At 43.3% G+C, this 22,076-nt stretch overlaps 1 protein-coding gene across 1 annotated transcript; it reads left to right on the plus strand.

Annotated features, from left to right (window-relative positions):
- The first annotated feature begins 9,699 nt into the window (after positions 1 to 9,699).
- VPS18 (VPS18 core subunit of CORVET and HOPS complexes) lies at positions 9,700 to 21,546 on the plus strand. The gene is made up of 5 exons (XM_081907145.1): positions 9,700 to 9,944; positions 12,769 to 12,910; positions 13,998 to 14,089; positions 15,215 to 17,085; positions 18,489 to 21,546. Exons 1-5 carry the CDS (start codon positions 9,854 to 9,856, stop codon positions 19,215 to 19,217), a joined length of 2,925 nt encoding a protein of 974 aa, XP_081763271.1. The 5' UTR covers positions 9,700 to 9,853; the 3' UTR covers positions 19,218 to 21,546.
- The last annotated feature ends 530 nt before the right edge of the window (positions 21,547 to 22,076 follow it).

Consider the following 22,076-nt stretch of genomic DNA (forward strand, 5'->3'; position numbering starts at 1 on the left):
CTGCAGCAAATGCAGTCATTGCAATGAACTTGGCAGGCAAGGATTAGGAAAGTGAGAGATGAACACACCCATCCCATAGTGCTCCTTGAGAAAGCTAATTCTCACCCTCCCCCCTTGCCCTTCTTTAGAACAATGGTTGTGGTAGCTTTCACTAAGGATATTGCAACAAAATTTGATCTGTGCATGCTACCTCTTAGCACATCCTCTTCCTCCAAGCTCAGGGCTTATTGGCATGGAATCCATGCAAGACGCAGCTAATCCATACCAGGCAATACATAGAATTGTAGAGTTGGAAGGGACCCTAAGTGTCATCTAGTCCAGCCCCCTCTGCAATTGAAGGAATATGCAGCTGTCTCAAATGGGGATCGAACCTGCAACCGTGGCATTGTTTGCACCATGCTCTAACCAACTGAGCTATCCAGTCCATTCAGTCCAGCTCTGGGTTCCCCATCTGTTTATACTGCAAATGTACCCAGCAAGGGGATCTCATCCAGATGACCAGCGACAATGCCTGATCCACATCCTCTGCAAGAGGGAGGTAGCCATAGGAGCATAAGTGGAGGCTGCTGGATCAGCCCAATGGCCCATCTAGTGTAGCATCCTGTTTTCATATTAATAGTGTCGTTTGGAACTAAACTTAGCAGTAAGGCAAAAAATTTCCCTAGAAGCAGAGCCAGCTCCAGATTGGACAGAGTCTCCTCTGTTGTCACCACTATCTGACTGTGGTTGGCAACACTCAAGAGGCCTGTAGGGTGGCTGGGTTGAGCTACCCTGTTAATTTAAAAGGGTGTCTAGACCCAGCCACTTGGAGCGGCTTAGAGTGCCAGCCAGAAAAAAACCACGACATATAAGTTGGTCCCTGGGGCAGGTATCATCAGTGCTCAAGGATGCCAGGTCCTGCTGGCCCTGCTAGACATTTGCCCCAGGGATATCCCTCCAGATGTTGCTGGACTCCAACTCCCATCAGCCCCAGTCAGCCCAGCCATTGGTCAGGGATGGTGGGAATTGTAGTCCGAGAACTCCATATTGGCCACTTCTGCAGCATTGAGCCTTTCTTGCCACCATTGGCACAACCCAGCTTCCTGCAGCACTCTGTGACTTCTGGCCAGCTGCCTGAGAGTGGCTGCTTGAGTCTTTATTCACATACTTCTTGAAATAATCACTCTTCATTTTGCTGACGGACTCCTGCTTTCTGCCTTAGTTATATGTTTCTGACGACGATTGCCTAGAATGACTTCTTCACCTCTGTGGGAATTGTGCAGTGTCTCAATGATCTTTAATCTGAGCAATTAATTTATTAGAAACAAACAACCCTGCTCCCACAGGTTTCTTTCTCAGGCGTTATCTGGCTCCCAGCATCTAAAAATTACAGGTGCAGTTTCACTTCAACTAAAAAAAAAAAAAAGTAAAAAGCTTTTCAAACAATGGGACCTGACTTCAGCTAAGAATTTTGTTTTTACAACCAGAGCATATCCTCACTCAGGAAAGGTGCACAGCTGATAGCTTTGGAAACTAAGGTCACATCCATGCCACACATTTAAAGCAAATGACTTCCTCCAAAGAACCTTTGGAATTGTAATTTGTTAAGGGTCCTAGGTACTGTAACTCTGTGAGGGGCAAACTGCAATTCCAAGAATCCTCAGAGCAGTACGTAGTTTGTTGGGGGTGTAGCATGGGTGTAGCCAGGATTTTTGTTAGGGGACGGGGGACAAGACTTTTGTGGAGGGGCAAAACTGATGTGATCAGTTAGTTAAGTACGGTATTTCTATTGTTTTACTTGACCTGGGAGGGCAGCTCCCCCTGCCCCCCCTTGGCTACGCCCATGGGGTGTAGGTATTGTAGCTCTGTGAGGGCGAAAACTACAGTTCCCAGCATTCTTTGGGGGAAGCCATGTGCTTTCAATGCACTTTTAGTGCATGGTGTGGCTGTCACCTAAGATTTTGATCCTCCTGTGTACTTTTGTAAGTCCCACTGAATTCTGTGGAATTTCCTTCTGAGTAAACACACACAGGACTGGGCTTTAAAACACTTTTATTCACACTTTTGTACACATTATGGAATCTTTTGGTCAATAGCGGTAAGGGCATATTTAAAGTAGCAATTAAAAAACCCTCTTCTAGTTAATTCCACAGCAACTGTGGAGGCTAACTGGTGTGACCAATCTAATGGTGGCATAAGCTTTCATGGATTTTGTCAGATGCATGAAGCAGTCTCCTCTGCTGGCGGATTGTGTACATAGTTATTTAGTTAACTATGACATTTCTATCACCCCTTTCCTCCAAAGAGCTCAAGATGGTGCACATTGTTCTTCCCTATGTTACCTTCACAACAACCCTGTGAGGTAGGTTAGGCTGAGAGATTGTGACTGGCCCAGCATCACCCAGTGAGCTTCATGGCTGAGTGGGAATTTGAACCCTGCTCTCCTGAGTCCTGGTTCAGTTCTCGAACCACAACACCACACTGGCCCCACATACACATATATGGAACCCGAGAAAAGGTATTGTTTTAGGAACACTGGAGCCGAACAGCTACAAAAAGCATGGGAAAAGAATGTTTGTGGCTTTTGCGACTCTGGAGGCACACAAACTAAAGGGAGGAGGAGCAGGAAAGTGTCTTGTGCTGAGTTACGTACAAGGTCTGCAAGGAAGATAAACCAAAGAAGAAAAACAAAAGGAAGAAGCTTGCAGTCATAACGGGGAATTTCCCCACTGTTCAGCATAAACATAAATCCTTGATAAGACATAAAGGTTTATTGCTTGTTGAGCAGAACGATGCTGCCCTGTTGAATTGACCTTGCCTAGTGTACTGGTAAAGAATGGAGGTGGATATAATGAAGTCAGTTGTGGGGAAATGGAAGGCAGATGAGCACTGGCTGCAGCTGAGCCTGAGGGCTGCCCTTGTCCCCACTATGTCTTGCGACATCACTCAGAGGGGCATCTGGGGGGTAAGGATTCCAAGCTGCTTGTTATTCTTGTTTCAGGGAAAGAGGAGATTGCCACACTGTGTGTGAGAGGAGGGGAAGGCAGGCAGGTCCAGGCCACATTTACACCGTACATTTGAAGTGTTATGATACCACTTTAAACCATCATGGTTTCCCTCAAAGACTTCAGGAAACTGTAGTTTATTACAGGCGCTGAGAGTTGTTTGCTCATATTCCCCTCACAGAGCTACAATTCCCAGAGTGGTTTAACAATCAATCCCTCTTTACAGGGAAGTCTAGGAATTGTAGCTTTGTGAGAGGAAGGAGCCAGGTGTACCTCCTTTGGGAAGGAGCTCTAGAGATATGGGGCCACCACTGAAAAGACCTTGATGGTGGGCCTGCAGACAAGGCCCCCACAACTTACCTTTCTACTGGATAATTAATTGTGTGTTTAGGTGGTGGTTGTGTTTTTTAAAAAATGCTTTACCCCAACCATCCAATACAAAAGCCACAGCTGCCGCCACGATACATTGTATCTCCTATTCCAAATTAAATTTGTTTTTCATTTGTCACACAAAGGAATAATATAAAGATGGTCTTCAAGTAGGCCTCCTTGGAGACTGAAACTTAGGTGCTGCAATTGAGGATTTCTTAGCACAGGTCCCAGCTAGCCTAACCTGACAGACACACAGACAGACACTGGAACAAGCCCCCATTCCCTAAGTTCTCAATGAATGGTGGGTCTCAAAGTGATCTGGCTGAAGTCAACGGAAGTGTTGACATGCTTCAGAATCAGTGTGTGGCTCCTGAAGATTCACAGCTCCTTAAATGGTTTGCTCTGCCACACCCTATGCTTGAAGTAGAAGCAAGCTTACTTGGAATCAGTGGTTTGGATCCAGACTAAGTTAGCTGCACTTTGTTCCCACTGAAAGCTAGTTTGGATCCAACCCAATGGAACTAACTTCCAAATTAGGGAACATAGATTGCATACTGTGTCCCACACACTAATAAAGAGTGAAAGGTATGTGGAGAAAGATTGGGATCCCTGCAGATGTGACTGTAGAGGCAGTGAAGTAAAAGGGATCTGGTGAAACCAAGATAGATCTTTCTGGAGATGAGCTATACACCTCCCTTGCCAATCACCTGCTTAATTATTATCTAATTAGTGCGAGAGCCGGCTAAAGCTGATTCACCAAGCGTCACTTTTGACAGCTCATCTCAGTCCACTCGGGGGAAAGCCAACTCCCTAATTTCGACAGTGAAATAAATTTGCAGCATCGCTGCTTAAAATATGATCTTGATGGACATGGTGAGAAAGGCCCAAGGTTTGAACAAGTTAAAGAACACATATATGATTGGCTGCATTATCGTCAGGTAAATGAAACAATTAAAAAAGATTTGAAGGAAAAAGGGTATGTAGAAAAGGAATCAATTTTTCAGAAAGATATAATAAATAATGAATACAAAACTCTGTCAAAAATGTATAAGATATTGCTGGAGTGGCACACTAAGGATGAAGAGGTTAAATCGGTAATGATACAGTGGGCAAAGGATTTTGGGTATAACATTCAATTTGAGGAATGGGAAAAATTGTGGAAAGAAAATATAAAATTTACGGCATGTACACTGCTGAAAGAGAATATAATGAAAATGTTTTATAGATGGTATATGACTCCTGTAAAATTAGCAAAGATGTACAAGGTTGATAACAAATGTTGGAAATGTAAAGATAAAGAAGGGACGTTCTTTCATCAGTGGTGGGAATGTAAAAAAGTTAAAAGTTTCTGGGAAATGATATATAACGAGATGAAAAAAATGTTAAGATATACTTTTGTGAAAAAACCAGAAGATTTTCTTTTAGGGATGATAGGAAAGGATATAAGAAGAAAGGACTTTAAACTTTTCCAATATGCTGTAACGGCAGCCAGAATCCTGTTGGCTCAGAAGTGGAAACAAGAGGAGATACCGACGATAGAAGAATGGAGACTAAAACTGATAGACTATGCTGAACTGGACAAATTAACCGGAAAAATTAGATATACTAAAGACCAAAAGTTCATCGAGGACTGGGGAAAGTTGGTGGATTATCTGAAAAATACATGTGGTATGAACACAACGTTAGTGGGTTTTCAAGAGGCACTGTAAAAATCGAATAAGTATTGTTTATTAAAAACAATGGGATTAAGGAGTAATAATGGCAATATAAAAAAATGGAATGCGTACTAAAGATATAAAAATGGATGACTTTCAGAGACACTGAAGGAAGTTCAAAACAGACACAATTTGTTGTATTCGGGTTAAAATGTATAACTGGTGGAAAATTAATAAAAATTTATTATAAAAAAAAGAGAAAGGCCCAAGGTTAAAATGTAACGGAACAGTAAATAGCGTGAAACTTTGGAAAAACTGTATGCTAGAGTTATGACTGTTAACAAAATGGATGCTGTTGTGTTCTGTTAAAAGGGAATATTTGCCAATTTGCTGGCTGATCCAAGGTCGGTTACTATTCCCAAAGCCCATTGTCACAGTTTTGACTCGAGAATGTGAATGCCATTTACTTATTTATTTAATATAAGAAGTCTGTGGCGTTGAGGTCCTATGTAAATCCCACAATCTGGGGACCACCACAAAAAAGACCCTATCTCTTGTGCTCACCAACAAAATCAATCCTCCAGGTGGGCTCATGGGCAGGGATTCCTCCCCCTGCGAAGGGAGTGCAATGGATTCAAACTCTGAGGCTTTATATAGATCTGCAGTGTATAGCCTGCTCTTATTTAGATTGCCTGCTATGCAAATAAAGCAACGCTGAGCAGAATCAGACTTGAAATGTGCAGAAGGAATAACCTCTACATCACTCTTCAGTGTACTCAAAATGTTGACTACTTAGATCTTTACAAGTTTGCTTATTGAATTAAAGCAACAAGATTTTTTTAATGCTCCAGAAAAAAACAACAACACATATATTAGTCTGATTGCCTTGGTTTGATTCAGATGTAGGCCAGCATTTACCCACCAAACAGGTATTTGTTTGAGTTGTCTTGTTTTTTTTGCTTGATACTTTTCAAATGTGTCTTTTTAAAATTAAATCTTTGTTGCCACCTAGTGGACAAAACTAGCTATGCTGAATCCAGTGACATTCACAAACACGTAAACCCCATTTAACACAGTGGGACTTGCTTCTAAGACTACACAAGCCCATTTCATCAGAGGAACAAAGTACCCATTTAATGGACCGATGTCTACTCAAAGCAGGATGTGATAATCCCAGTTGCAGCACTAGTCTGATATTGGTGGTGACCCTGTGAAAGACCAGATTCCTTTCTTTGTCACAGCTACACAGCAAATGTGTCTTCTTGGACAAACCTTGCTGTGGGCCTGTAGCACAACAGGCACGCCAAAGACTTCTTATGCATGTCTCCTCAGAAATGTGCCCTATTACCTTAAAAAATGCTTAATCCCAGATAAGTGCATTGCAGCCTTAATCCATGGTAGCTCTTTGAGGTGGAAACAATATGATGTGATCTGCAACAAGCTTAAGTTTATAACATCTTAGCCCAGCTATGAGCGACAACATTTATTTATTTAAAATATTTTGTGCTACCTTTGATCAAGAAGTAAATCAGGGTGGAGTACAACATATGTAAGAACAGGACAATACACGAAATATCATACAACAATTAATAAAAATGACCAACACTGTGTATAATACATTTTAAAATGCCATAAAAGTCTTCCAGTGGCATATACAGTAAAACCTTCAACTAAAAGCCAGGGAAAACAGGACTTCCCCAAAAACCTGAAAATGAAGGAGGCAGCCATAATATTTATGAAGGAAATGAAGTGGGCTACTGTCATGGAATTCTACTCAATATTGATCCACAGCAGAACTTCAATGTATAGTTAGCAGAGTAAAAACTTAAACACGTTGCAGGATTCCCAAAAATAGACCAGAGGCAATTGTACAGTACTTCATCCAGCAGAGCTTTACTGCTACTGAAGGCAAGTGAGCATAATGGTAACAAATCCAATACTGTACGTTCAGGATTGGCACTGTCCATAATAAGTCCAGCTGCAGCAGACTTAACTTAAACTTACAATAGCTTATAATAAGTCTAAACCTTTACACTAAGCATACTATGTACAGAACACCACACCAGAAGGAAAAGAGAGAGAAAGAGAAAGTGAAACCCAGGCTCCTTCTGGCCTTACTTTTATAGTCAACGTGACTGAAAAGAAGGCAGAACCAGTTTAAATCAGCTGCACTCAGCTTCTCTGAAGGAATAACCCAAACATCATGAACCTTCTGCTTGTTTCTTTCACACAGAGAAGCTTCCAGAACCCTCTTGAATTAATTAGAAGAGGAAAGATCTCTACACATCAGATCAATATTTTCTGCACTAAGAAATACTAACTGACAGCACCACCACCGAGAAGACCCTACCTCTAGTCACAAGTCTAAATTGATCTTAAAGGTTGACACACAAGTTAGGCTTCCAAAGTCCATTTTAATAATCTGGACTCAAACTATTTATGGACTTAAATGTCAGAACCAGCACTTTGAATTGGCCCTGGAAACACACTGGCAACTAGTGCAACTGATATAGGAGCTGTGTGGTGTGGTTGAACCGTCTCGCCCCAAGAAGGGCTCAAGCAGCCCTATTTTGTATGAGCTGATGTTGCTGAGTAGTCTTCAAAGTCGGCCCCACTAAGAGTATATTACAGTAGGCCAGCATGGATGCAGCTACCACATCCATGACTGAGGCTAAGTCTGTTTTCCCAAGATAGGATTGTAGCTGTCAAGCTAACTGAAGTTGGGGGGAAAGCACTCTTATCTGCCCCCATCTGGGCTTCCAGGCAGCTCCAATTCCAGAAGGATCCCCAACCAACAATTTGGTGCTTTGCATGGGTGTGTGGGTCCAACACCAGATCACTCCATCCAGATCAGTTGATTTCCTCACTCACAGCACCTCCATTTGAAGCACTGGCTGACAGTGAGGCAGCCGATTTTGGAGTAGCAAATTGTTAGCATTTCCCCCCCTAATGCCAGGGAAATGCTTGTGGGATTTCATGAGTCAAAACTGGAGGGGTGAAGCTGTTGCTGCACAGTCTCAGGCAGCAAAATGTCTTCGTCCAGCTCAGAGTGATACTGAACATATTATTCATCTACAGATGTGCCACAGACAAAGCTGTTTATACATTATGCTCTGTCAGTATGAAAGAAGATAAAGCATTTTAATCACCCTGTGCTGCTTCTTTCTCCCCTCAGGCGCTTAGTACCAGCTTACTTGTCTTGTTCTCAAGCCCCTCTTGGGAGCACTGGAGCCAGCTGGGCTTTCAAGTACCGACTTTCCCCAGCGGCTAATTTCAGTCCATGGGAAAAAAATAATGTTACAAATAGGCTTTTAAAAGGAGTTTAGTACTGGGCCTTCCTATTTGATAATTTTTTTTTTTTTAAAGAAACCAGAAGGATGTTCCCTAGCTCCTTCTACCAATGTAAACAACACAATCCTACACATGTATCCAGAAATTCAATGAATTCATTTCAATGAATTGATTTAAATAAAGTTTAGTCCCAGGTAAGTGGATATAGGATTGAAACAAGTTCAGCTGAGCTCAGCAGGGCTTGTCTCTGAGTAGACATTTATGGTGGACTGGATGAGCGCCAATACCCTAGGAAGATGGAAGCACTGCAGGTTGGTAGTTCCTATGTCCGGGAAATTGGCTAGCTCCCCGTTCTGGGTGGGGTGCACTCCCTCAAGTACAGGCTTGGAGTCTGAGGGTGCTCCTAGATCCATCTTTGTCCCTTGAAACTCAGGTGGCCTCAGGGGTTAGGAGTGCCTATTACAGTACCAGCAACATCTGGTACATCAACAATAGCTATTCTTAGACGGGTGGTCATGTATTGGTAACCTCAAGACTCAATTACAGCAATGTGCTCTATGTGGGGCTACACTTGGGCCTGATCCAGAGTCTCCAGCTGATGGAAAACACTGCAGACAATCACCAGCACATTACTCCAGAGCTCAGGGGTCTGCACTGACTGCCCACACACTACCAGCTCAAGGTTCTTGTATGCATTTACAAGGCACTTAACAATTTGGCTCCAGAATACTTCAAGGACATCCAATCCCTTGTATTCATGCCTGATCACTTAAGTCTTCAGGGAGCCACTGTTAGCGATCCCTGTGGCTCTGGTGCACAGCTTGCATCAACCAAGTGCTGTGTGTTCAGTATTGCAGAACTTTTCAAATTCGATTGCACAGTTTAACTGATTTTTATTTTTTGTACTGCATCTTTGTAAACCACATAAGAGACTATTGCAGTTAAGTGATATATTGTTTAAATAAATACATTTTAAAAATCCACCGAACGATTGCAAAAAGGTCCACGTTTGTGCGCCTCGAAACACATTACCGCGGTTTAATAATCTCCTGCCAGCCTTTTTAATGTTTTTTTTTATATTGCAAAACTACCCTGTGATCCTCGGATGAAGGGTAGTACAGAAATTTAATTGATAATAATAATGATAGTAGTAAAGCTAAACGTTCACTCCGCGTCTAACTCAGGCCCTCATGCATAGGGAGAACATTTCATATTTTTCTGGATTTATTACTCTTTCTAAAAACACCCAACTGTCCTAAGCCCTCCCCTCCTGTGCCCAGAGAGTCGGGCGACGCAGGAGAAGCTGCCCACTGAACGCTCTTGCCTGCGCTCCCTTCTCTATGGTCGGGATTTCAACCCGGAAACAGGAAGCGCAGCCTGCGCTCGTGGGTCTCGTCAGCTGATCGGAGCAGGAGGAGGCGGTGGTGGGGGAGAGAGAGGGCCGAGCCGAGCCTCTTGGCGGTCTCTGGGGGCCGGAGCCAAGGAGGTGCTGCGGCAGCGGCTTGGAAGAGCTCTCCGGGGAGGCTGGGCGTGGCGCCTGCCGGAGCAGCCATGGCTTCCATTCTGGACCAGTACGTCGACTCGCTTTCGCACTCGGCTTCCTCGCAGCAGAACCGCGCCAGCCTGGGCATCCCGCACACGGGTAGGAGGACGGGAAGCAGAATCCATTCATTAGTGCACTTGAGTCTCTTCTTTCAAGCAGCGTGTATTTCGGCTCTTTCTGCTTCCTCCTCTCTGCTAGGAGTTGACTGCACATTTCCCCAATGCCCCCTTCCATGGGCGTAGCCAAGGGGGGGGGGCAGGGAGGGGCAGCTGCTGCCCCTCAGAAATAAATAAAAATGCATAGCAAACTGTGGTTCTGCCTCCCCTCCGAAACAAAACAAAAGGCCTGCTCCCCAACAAAAATACGGAATACGCCTATGCGCCCCTCGCTTTTAAGGCCGCTCTTTCCCGAGTAAACAGCCATAGGCTCTATTGAGCGATCTGACTTCTGATCCTTCTGGATCCCACGCCGGTGTGGCAAAACGTTTTCCTGCCTTTCCTTCCCTCCCCACCGCTTCTGCTTCTTTCTCAGTTCACAATGGAGGCAATTTATCTCTTCAAAATGTTTATATCTCACTCTCCTACCTGAGTAGGGGCCTCAGAGAGGTTTATGGCAAATCTAAAACATGATTAGAACTTTGAAATAACCATGTTTGTGTGCCACCACACAAAAATGAAGCAGCAGAAGTAATTGGCAAGCAGTACCATGAACGGCCTATTCTTGCTGTCCGAAGGCATTTGAAGATGTTTATATCTGGAATTTCATAGTCTAGAAGATGCTACTGGGGTAGAAATTCAGTCCTGTGTCACTGTGTGCTAGGATGTACAACAGGATCCTCTGTGCTGGTTGCAACCCACAGGTAGATCTGTGTGGGAAGAGATGGTCCTTCAGACGCTATGGGTAGTCTCAACAGAACAGAAATGATAGTTGAAAAAAGAAGCCCACAGCTGACCTCTTGTTATATTCTGTCATACAATTTTTATTTTTCGTGTCACTCCCATTCGAATGAAAAGCAAACAGAATCTGCGGTTATCTAGATGCCGTCCTATTTTAAGACAGGTTGTGATTTGAGGGTAACCTTAAAGCAGGGTCAAAATATGGAAGACAGCTGCCATAGTGCCGTTCTGTGTTTCAGTTCAGTGCTAATGGAACTTTCCCATCCCAGAATATAGTAAAGGAACTCTTTGGCAAGAACTGAGACAAGTGGAACAGCATAGGTCAATGTTGCAAAGAATGAAGCCGGATGATCTGGAACATTTGCTTTAGTCCGTGTCAGTTCTTCCAAGTACATGTTACTTGTGAACATTTTCCCAGGCTTGTATTGCCGCTTATATAAATTCCTTTGGCATTAGGGTTCTCCGCTCTCTGCCCCCACATTTGCTTCCAATGAATCTGATATTAATTAACTTGGGAAGGGACCCACAACTGCTCATCCCATTTTTGTCATCCACCCTGAGGTGATATGGGCAGATCTTGTTTAAAGGGTTTTCTGGTGTTCTGCAGACTTACAATGAATGTGAGCCTAGGAAAAATGGGCGTCTTTGAAGGGCAGATGTGGTCCAAAAGCTCTGATACTATCTGTTTGCGGCTGATAAAAAATGGCTCCATTTATGGGTTGTTCTATGAGGATGTCACACTATTTTCCAGTTCAGTGGAAAACTATGCTTTTCTCCTTGATCTTGAAAAGAGACATATTTACCTTGGGATGGTTTCAAAAGTTCTTGAAACTACACATTTTTAAGTTTTCCAAACAGAAGGCTGTGTATCTGTGTAGTAAAATAACATCCTTGAATATTTGTATGAATGAAGATTCTGCATCTTTCTGTATTGGCCAGTGCAATTTGCTGTCCACTAACGTTTGCGGACACTAGTGAGATGAAAGCCCCAACAAATGTGGTTAAGTGTGTTTAGTAAAATTGTTTGCAGCTGTCATTAGCGTGTGTGTTGTAACTTCCTGCATTTAACGGAACACTTTTAAAATGGAAAGTGAACCAGAAGGAAAGGGATATATATTTTGGAAAGCACATTAGATTCATTTCCACTTTGAGTCATCATCTTTTATGTATGGTAGCTGTAGATTGAATGAGAGATTATAATGTTACAGCACAATGCTGTGCATGTCTGATTGGAAACATCTTTTAACACTGAGATTCTTATAATAGTCTTTGTTTAACCTACTCCACAGCCTGCTTTTGCATGCATTTTTTTATACATTCATTCATTTTACTTGTATGCCACTTTGCCAAAAAAAACCCAACCATGCTCAAAGTGGCCTTCAACAAATAAAGGGATGCATTTCAAACACACACTACAAAAACAATTTCATATTAACAAAGCAACCATTTCATAACATAGCAAAAAAAGCAATTAAAATAACATATCAAACAACCACATTCCAATACAATAAATATATCAAGATTACTTAAATAACACGCAGCACCCAGCTGTAAAAATATCAAGGGAGCTTCACATTTTCACCGTAGTCCTAGAAGTACCCCTTGCATGATGTTGAATTTTATTTGCAGTGCAAACTTGCTTGCATTATTGCAAACTTTGAAATAACTTTCAGTTATTTGCAAACTTGCAAACTTTGCAAACTTGCTTGCATTATTGCTTGCTGGTCATTCTTTTCTGGTTTATTCATGGCTTATATAATGCAACTGACTCTTCCTAAAGCTCTTTGGTGTTTCTCTGTTCTTTTGGCACACTCTGCTGGCATGAGGATGGGCACTCTGCACATGCCTCAACAGGAATAAATTAATGTTTCTCTTTCTTTTATTTGGCACAAAGGACAGTAGATGCAGTGTATGTAATGGGATCACTTTTCCATGTCTAGTAAGTGCATGGCAGTTGAGGGTTTATACACAGGATTGTGCTGCAGTTTGATTTCAATTTTTAAAAACCTGTTTCCTTCTTTTTTAAGGGTATGTGAATGCTCGCCTAGAAAAAGAGACCCCAATTTTTAACAAACAGAGGATTGATTTCAACCCCCCTGAAAAGATTAATAGCCTGGTTGTCTCTTCAAACCAGCTGTGTATGAGTCTTGGAAAAGACATCATTTTTAGGTATGTGCAATCTTTTGTTATTGTGTTTGAAATTTCATTAGGTGTGGGAAGGATGAAAGAAGAATATGATGCTGAATTCCTCCCTCTTATTATTAATCAATTTATTAGACGCTTTCTACTAAAAAAAATCCCAACCTAAAATTACAAACAATATAAAAATATACATGAATTGAAAGCAGAGATAAAGTCAACCCACAACTGTGTCAGTACTATTCTAAAAGCGACCCACACAACCCCAAGGAAAATACATGTATCATAAGTGGCACAAAGTAAATCCCTTTAAATGTCCAGCAAAACCTAAGGATGTTAACAGTCAGATGTCTGGGAGAAAAGGAGAGTCTTTATCTAGTGCCAAAATGATGTGAATGTCTGTATTTGGTGGACTTCCCACATTCCACAAAATAGGGTCCATAACTGTGAAGGTCCTTTTTCTTGTCACCGCGGAGGCACATGGCAAAGGGCCTCATAGGACAACCTCAGGGTCTGGACCCACTACTTTACACAATCTGTGACTTACTGGGATTCAGTTTTATTTAACTTGCCCTCATTGAGCCCATTATGTTGACCAGACAGTGGTCCAGCCCCTTCACCTGACTCAAGTGACATGGAGAAAAATATCAGAGTGTTGTCAGCATACCGATGACACCTAACTCCCAAATATTTGCTGACCTCTCCCAGCAACTTTATATAGATGTTAGATAGCATGGAGGACAGCACAGAACCCCGCAGTACCTCACAGAGTAATGGCGACAGGGCAGAGCAGAAGTTGCCCAGTGCCATCTTCTGGAACTAATGCTGTAGGTAGGAAGAGAACCACAATAGCACAATGCTCCCATCTCACAGAGGCAGTCTCATAATATACCATGTTGATATCAAAAGCTGTTGAGATATCAACATAATTAATCCAGCATAATTAACATCTAGATGGGGACATCAGGAACAGAACATCAGTCAGGGCAACTGAGGCTGTTCCAGTCCCAAATCCCAGCCTGAATGATAATTCTGCCAAGCAGCAAAGTTTCTGCTAGTCCTACCCAATCCCGCCCCCTAATTTTCAACCATTTGCTTTCTTTCCGCTTTTATGTAGGCTTGACCTGGCCAAGGCAGATGAGCCTAACCAGGTAGAGCTTGGCCGAAAGGATGAAGCCAGAGTTCACAAGCTCTTTTTGGACCACACAGGTGAGGCACTAAGAGGAGCTACAAAGTGCTCTTTGGCATCTTCAGTAAATGCCACAAACATTATTTTATGGGGTTTGTTTGTTTTTTGCATGCAATATGAATTTTTCTGTCTAGAAAAGTCATCCCTAGTTAACCCCATATACAGTATCAACAAAATTTATTTTTCTTCCTTAAGGAATTTGCACATTCATGTGAAAACACACATTTGCAGTAGCCTCTGTTATTCTTTCTTCTTTTACCTACGGTATATTTTGGTCAGACCATCCTGTAAGGGTATTCCTTCAGTATACTTTTTGCTGATTAAATGTGGTCATAGCACAGTGATGATATTCAGACTTGGATGTCCACAAGTCGTTATCTTAAGATTTATCACAGGAGCACTGCAGTTTGTATGCTTTCTGTCTTCTCAAGATAAACTGATCTTTGAGTGAAGCTAGGAATGTTGAAGAATGTGTTTCTGTTAACTGAAATAAGGTAATGTGTTAGCTGATATCTTAATAAGGGTTTTAAAAAATACTCAAATTTGTAGCAAATTTGACATCTACTGACACCAAAAGAAGCCAAATTCTAAGTCACATTTATGCATAATTATGAGTGTTCTCATTTGGATAGAAACAATGAAGGCAAGTAGGAGATTCCTGAAGAATAATCAAGATTTTTTTTTCCGGGTTAGCGCCAACATCTAATGGCGGATCCCCTCCAAGCTCCGGAGGGGATCGGCTCAGTAGGGATCGGGTTCTGCCGCGCCGGCGACGCGGGGACCCTTAAAAACCACAGGCATGAATGCCTGTGGATGTGGTGACTCGGCGGGCACCATTAGCGCCCCCCGACCCGCAAAGGAGCCTTTTTAAAGGCTGCGGAACGGGGGACGGGGAGCGGCGCGGTGCTGAGAGTCTTCTGCTTCCCCTGCTGAGCGAAGCCGCATGCCATGGATGGAGAGCGCTGACTTTTTCCTTTAAACATTCGGACTAAAAGCAACAACCCGTGAGTAACAAGGAAATTGGACTTAAAAGGGAAATTTTTTTCTTTTAAATTCGGTACGATCGGGGGAGGGGTAAAAAGGAGAGGTATTTTGCTATGATCCTCTGTTTTCATCTTTGTTGCGGTTTCCCTTTTTTACTACAGGTTCTCACCTTATCATTGCCTTGAACACCAGTGAGTGCCTCTATTTGAACCGAAGTGCTCAGAAGGTGCGGATCCTGTCACGTTGGAAAGGTCATTTGATTGAAAGTGTGGGCTGGAACAAGTTCCTTGGCTCGGAGATGAACACGGGCCCCATTTTGGTGGGAACATCCCAAGGCCAGATATACGAGGCTGAGGTCTCGGTCAGTGAAGGCAGTCTCTTCGGCACTAACCCTGACCAGTATTTTCGCCAGATCTATAACCTAGAAGAGGAGGCAGGACCTGCCCCAGTCTGCTGCCTCGAGATAGAACGAGGAATTGATGGGAAGTGCTTTATCATTGCCACTACTCGCAAGAGGCTTTTCCAGTTTGTTGGCAAGATTCCAGAGGGATCTGAACAGCAAGCCTTTGGAGCAATATTTAGCATGCCCGCAGATCACCTGCCTGGCTTCCGTGAGTTTCCAGCTAGCCTTGGCTACAGCGAAATTGCATTTTATACTCCTAAGCTTCGCTCCACCCCCAGTGCTTTTGCTTGGATGATGGGCAACGGTGTCCTGTACGGATCGCTGGACTACGGACGTCCCGACTCTATTCTTAGCGATGAGCAGGTCTGGGAATATCCATCTGACGTAGACGCGGTAGCCAACAAGCCCATGAATATAGTGCTCACGCAGTTTCATTTTCTGCTGCTGTTTCCCGACAGAGTGAAGGCTGTGTGTACCCTGAATGGGCAAGTTGTCTTCCAGGATGTGTTCTTGGAAAAGTTTGGCTCGCTGAAGCGTATGATCAAAGACCCCGCGTTTGGGCAAATCTGGATCCACACAGAAAAGGCCGTGTTTCGATACAATGTGCAGCGAGAGTCCCGTGACGTGTGGAAGATGTATACGAACATCAACAAGTTTGATCTGGCTAAAGAGTACTGCAAGGACCGCCCCGAGTGCTTGGATATCGTGCTGGCCAAGGAGGCCGAATATTGCTTCCAGAACAAGAGATACCTGGATAGTGCAAAGTGTTATGCATTGACTCAAAATTACTTTGAGGAGATTGCTCTTAAATTTATCGAAGCCAAGCAGGAAGAAGCGCTGATGGAGTTTCTGATTAAGAAACTGGCTAGCTTGAAGCCTTCGGAAAAGACTCAGACAACCCTGCTGACCACATGGCTGACGGAGCTGTACTTAAACCGCCTAGGAGTCCTGGAAGCAGACGCATCGAAACGGGACCTCTACGAGAAGACCCGGGACAAGTTCCGCAGCTTCTTGGGCAGCCCCAAAAACAAAGACTGCCTGTTCAACAACCGAGCAACCATTCACGAGCTGCTGGCGAGCCACGGGGACACGGAACACATGGTGTACTTTGCCGTCATAATGCATGACTACGAACGGGTGATAGCCCATTACTGCCAACATGAGAATTACAATGAAGCGTTGGAAGTCCTGTCCAAAATCAGGGACGACGTGCTCTTCTACAAGTTTTCTCCGGTCTTGATCCAGCACATCCCCAAGAAGCTGGTGGATGCTTGGATCGAAATGGGGAAGAAGCTGGATGCCAAGAACCTCATCCCTGCCCTTGTCAACTACAGCCAGAGTGGGAGCACCGAACAGATCAACGAAGCCATTCGATACATGGAGTTCTGTGTGAGTGAACTGAAGGAAACTCAGCAGGCCATTCACAATTACCTCTTGTCCCTCTACGCTCTGTGTCGCCCTGACTCGCTGTTGTCATATCTGGAACGCGCTGGAACCTACGCCGACAACATCCACTATGACCTGAAGTACGCACTTCGGCTCTGTGCAGAACACGGCCACCACCGGGCTTGTGTCCATGTGTACAAAGTTATGGAGATGTACGAGGAAGCTGTGGATCTCGCTTTGCAGGTAGGGGAACAATGACCCCGTTCGTTTATGCACTTGAAAATGCATTAGATTTATTTCAAAGCTTGAAAGGATTGTGGAAGTTTTGGTGTAGGCAGAAGACCTGGGAAACACTGTTGTCATATTCATTGACTGGAAAGCAAGAGTCCGTTAGTACAGCGTTGTCTAAGGGAATAATTGCATTGCTGGCTTGGTTGGGTATTCTTTTCAGCAGCAGCTAGCAGTTGTTTGGGGGAAAACTCACAAGAAGTGTATGGTTATTTGTCCCAACACCTGGCATTTTGAGAGATTCTGTTTCTAGACAACATTTCATTTAGGTCTTCTATGTCACCTTCACGTAATTGCTGCTGGGCTGTGTACACTTGGTGTCCGTCTGCTGTTGGAAGGCTCTTAGATCCAGCAGAAACCTCTGTCAGTGGAACAGGGAGTGAAGCCATCTTTGGAAATTCCCCCTCCGCCCAGCATCGCTTTCAATCTGCTCCAGAGGGTTGGGAGACCCTTTGGAATAGCACAGGAAGTAATGTAACAGGGAGGGCAAAATCGCCAAAGATCACCTTGATCTGTGTTCCACTGGTGGAAGACTCCAAGCCTTACATCCGTGGAGAGACATGAGTTTGATATAACCCACTGTCTGTACTTCTTCCATTTTGTTTCCCTCTGACTCCACTGCTTAGAATTCCCTCTCTTGGCCATGTGTATATGAGGCACTTCTTGTGGTTCCCCATGCCCCTAAGGTTCAGTCAGCCTTTATTAGGGACTGAGCCCTTAGCATGGCAGGTCCTGCCCTGTGAAATTCCCTGCCAGTAGAGGCTCAGCAGGAACCATCCCTGTCTTCACTTTCTTTCAGACAAGCCTTTGAAATGTGAATTCTTCAACATGTTCCTCTTCAAGGTGCCATATGATATTGTTCTCGTGGGCAATTAATGAAAGCATCCAGTAACCTCCATTTTGTAAGGAGAGCATCCAAATGGTCTTCTACATTATTAATTCTCTCTATGTTTAATAATAATGTTAATAATGTTAATAATGTTAATAATGTTAATACTTATACCCTGCCCATCTGGTTGGGTTTCCCCAGCCACGTTGGTTAAGAGCAAAAAGTGTGTCCCATGGGGAAATGCAACTCCTTTTGCATTTTTCTGTCTTGTTTCATCTCTGGATAGATGAGTTTTCAAAATGATCCCTGACCACTGAAAGCAGCAACCGAAAACAACATCAAGATTTCATTGGGGGAGACGAGACACATCATCTTCCTCTTGTTACCTTTATTTTTATGTAACTATGTCTGGTTCCTCTTACCAGTGTCTTTCCTTTACCAACCGTGTATTTAGTGACAGGAGCGAGGGGTATAAATGGGGACTAGTTCCTTATCTTTCTTTCCTTCCTGTTTGCTTTGTTCTTCCCAGGTGGATGTAGATATGGCAAAGTCCTGTGCAGACCTCCCTGAAGACGATGAGGAGCTGAGGAAGAAGCTTTGGCTGAAGATCGCGCGACATGTCGTCCAGGAAGAGAAGGATGTCAAGAAGGCCATGGCCTGCCTATCCAGCTGCAACCTGCTGAAGATTGAAGATGTCCTGCCATTCTTTCCAGACTTTGTCACCATCGATCACTTCAAGGAAGCCATCTGCAACTCTCTGGAGGCCTACAACAAGCACATAGAGGAGTTGAAGATGGAGATGGAGGAAGCCACACAGAGTGCCAAAAGGATCCGGGAAGACATTCAGGAAATGAGGAACAAATATGGCTCTGTGGAACCCCAGGAGAAATGTGCGGCGTGTGACTTCCCGCTCCTGAACCGCCCCTTCTACCTCTTCCTCTGTGGGCACATGTTCCACTATGATTGCCTTCTGCAGGCAGTTTATCCAAACTTGCCTGCCTACAAGCAGGCTAAACTGGAAGACCTTCAAAAGAAGCTCTCGGCCACAAGCCAGCCCTCCAAATCCCACCACCGGCCTAAGGACACCGATACTTCTAGCCAAGGAAAGGGACAGTTAAGCCGTGAGCAGATGAAAGCTGACATTGATGATATTGTGGCAGCTGAATGTGTGTATTGTGGAGAGCTGATGATCCGGTCCATTGACAAGCCTTTCATTGATCCACAGAGGTATGAAGAGGAGATGCAGAGCTGGCTGTAAGGCCAACATGTTCCTGCCTGCATTGGAGCATGAAACTGCCTGCAGAGAGAGCATGAGGCTTGGCAGCTAACCACCAGGCACCTTAGGCATGTGGGCTCCATGGGGATTTGAAAAAGTATTACGCGAGTCTCACAATCTGTAAGTTAGTGGGGCAAAGTGGGGTGTCAGTAATGGTCATTGCTACTAAGGCAATTATATTGAAGTTCTACAACGCACTCTTAACAGCTGCCTACACAAGGCTTCTTCAGAGATATCCTTAATATGAATTCTAAATGGATGTTTTTTTTGCTGAGAGGTAACCAAACATTACCGCTTGTGTTACCATATCTGGATTACGCCCATATTTCTATAAAGAATTGGGCCGTGGTGGGGATACACTTGTATTGTTTTCAAATGTGGAGCATCTCCTGCTGTTTTTCTTGGTCACGAGACTGAGATCGTGTTCTGTGTCAGAAATATAAAAGGAGAAAATGTGCATGAAGTCCTGTTCCAGACACACATCCATGTATTAATATGCCAAGCATAGGCAAACTCGGCCCTCCAGATGTTTTGGGACTACAACTCCCATCATCTCTAGCTAACAGGACCAGTGGTCAGGGATGATGGGAATTGTAGTCCTAAAACATCTGGAGGGCCGAGTTTGCCTATTCCTGTAATATGGCATAAAAGCTTCACTTTTATGCAAAGCAATTCCATGTAAAATGCTACATTTTTATTTTTCTCTTTTGAGGTGTTGTTCTTTTCCCCTTTAGTTTTCTGAAAGCTTATGTCAGGTAGCTTGACATCCTGTAAGATTTCTTCATTTTGTTCACAGTATGCAGGAAGAAAATTATGGCACTCTGACTTGATACCATTTGTTCAGATCTAAGATGTTCCATGCTAGTTTTGTTGCCTTTTTATTTTTTACACTCTCTCATTTGAATGTTCACACTGCCCCTAATTATAGCAACACCTGGCCATTCCTGGTATTAACAGCTGTGCACTATTAGCTGCACATTTTTGTGGACTGATATTAAAACATAGAATTGGAAACTTGCATGTCACCAACAGCAAATCCATCCTGAAGCTGGCGCAGAAGAATTCAGGATTCACATCCTTAAATGACCATAGAAAAATGGTGTGGTTGGAACAACTGTTGGATGTAAGGTGAAAGGTATCTTTCCTCCCTCCCTTTTTAAAGACAATAATGATGTGGAATAGACTTTAGGTCACAAGGAAAGCCAGCTAAGGGACCCAAAGTTTAAATCATGTCAGAGGTACTATGTAACTAGAACTACATTTCCTCTTGGTTCTAGTCTCTCTCTCTCTCCCCCCTTTTTACATTCTTTATTATTCTGTAAAATGTGGCAAAATAGAACTACATTTGGGATACAAGGTTTCTAGTTCCTTATGATTTTTCCTGAAAATATCCCAGCTTCTTTATAAAAGCAACCCACAGAACCATCAGACTGTCTGACACAATTATTTTGTGGCGTTATTGCCATAATCATTTTTAGACCGCCCTACTTTAAGAAACCATTCAGCACATAAGAAGGGCGACAATTTGAAGTCTTGTATGACCTACGAAACAAAAGGGATTATATAATGACACAAGTCAGTAGGAAGCCACCACTCCTTCTTTCCAGGTACCATACAAACTGTGACAATCACAAAACAATGATTTTGTTCGTTTTCCCGTTGGTTTAAGATACAAGTAACTGAAATGAAGATATTCCATAATTAAATTCATGCTAAGAAAACCTCCATTTATAAAAGGGTGGAGAAAAACATTCCTCTCTTACCAATACAGTATGGAGGTACGGATACCAAATGATGGAAATGAAGGGGGCTAAATTTGTTACTCAGAATTTGGCTTGTCGTCAGACACTTCAGCATCATCTTCCTTAGCATCTTCTTGCTTAGATTCATCTTTTTCCTTTGCTCCTTTCTTCCCTTTGGCTACCTTTCAGTCCTCTCTCATCATTTGCTCCTTTTTCTTTATCAGGTGCTTCTTTTCGGGGCTTTGACTCTGGTTTAGGTGGGTGGGGGCAGGCTTAGCAGATAATCTAGCCGATCGTCTTAGTGGTGCCTCCATTTCCTCACCTGCAGTTGCCGCCTTTCTTTTGGGCAGAGTTAAATCTTAATAGATGCAACCAAACAGCATGAATGGGGAGCCCAGGATGGGTCTAGGCTGTGACTGATCCACTCACTCTTCGTTCTGGTTATGAATTACCTTTAATAACGAGCAAGGTTATGTCTGAACTAGAGGGTTTCAATGGTGAAGTTGCTTCTAAGGATGTGCCTCAGTTGTTATTTTTTAAATGCACATTAAACTTTTCTGAAATGGTCAGCTGGCTTTTGAGGTTTTTGTTGGATTCTTGGAATATGCGTGTGGCTGCCTGCTTCTGGTGTGATGAGGCTGTGGAGCACCTGAGTGTCTCATTAGTTTCAATTAAAAATATTATGTACTACATGGACACTAAAAGTAATATGCGACACAGAAACAGGAATTGTTCATGGGGAAACTCAAACGTTATTACAAACTTTCTAGAATTGTGTGTAATGATGCTTAGCATTTCATGCTCACCATGTTCATTATCAATATTAAAGATGGATTTCTTGAGGTCAGTGGTAGCCTTCAACATGCCAAATCCAATTTCTATTTGAGTCAGACTTGTGCAATTATGTGCAATCCACACTTACATTTTGCCCTACTCTTTACAGACACAGGTCTGTGCCTTAAAGCAGTGTGTCCAAGCACACACACACACACACACACACACCCTTTTAAAGCTCTGGAGCTTTCTCCACAAAAACCTGCTCTTTAAAGCTGCATCGGAATAAACAGTTATTGGGGATGCATTGCCATCTAGATGTGCT

Source organism: Podarcis melisellensis (genome assembly GCF_964234715.1).
Source record: "Podarcis melisellensis genome assembly, chromosome: 1".
Classification (NCBI taxonomy): Eukaryota; Metazoa; Chordata; class Lepidosauria; order Squamata; family Lacertidae; genus Podarcis; species Podarcis melisellensis.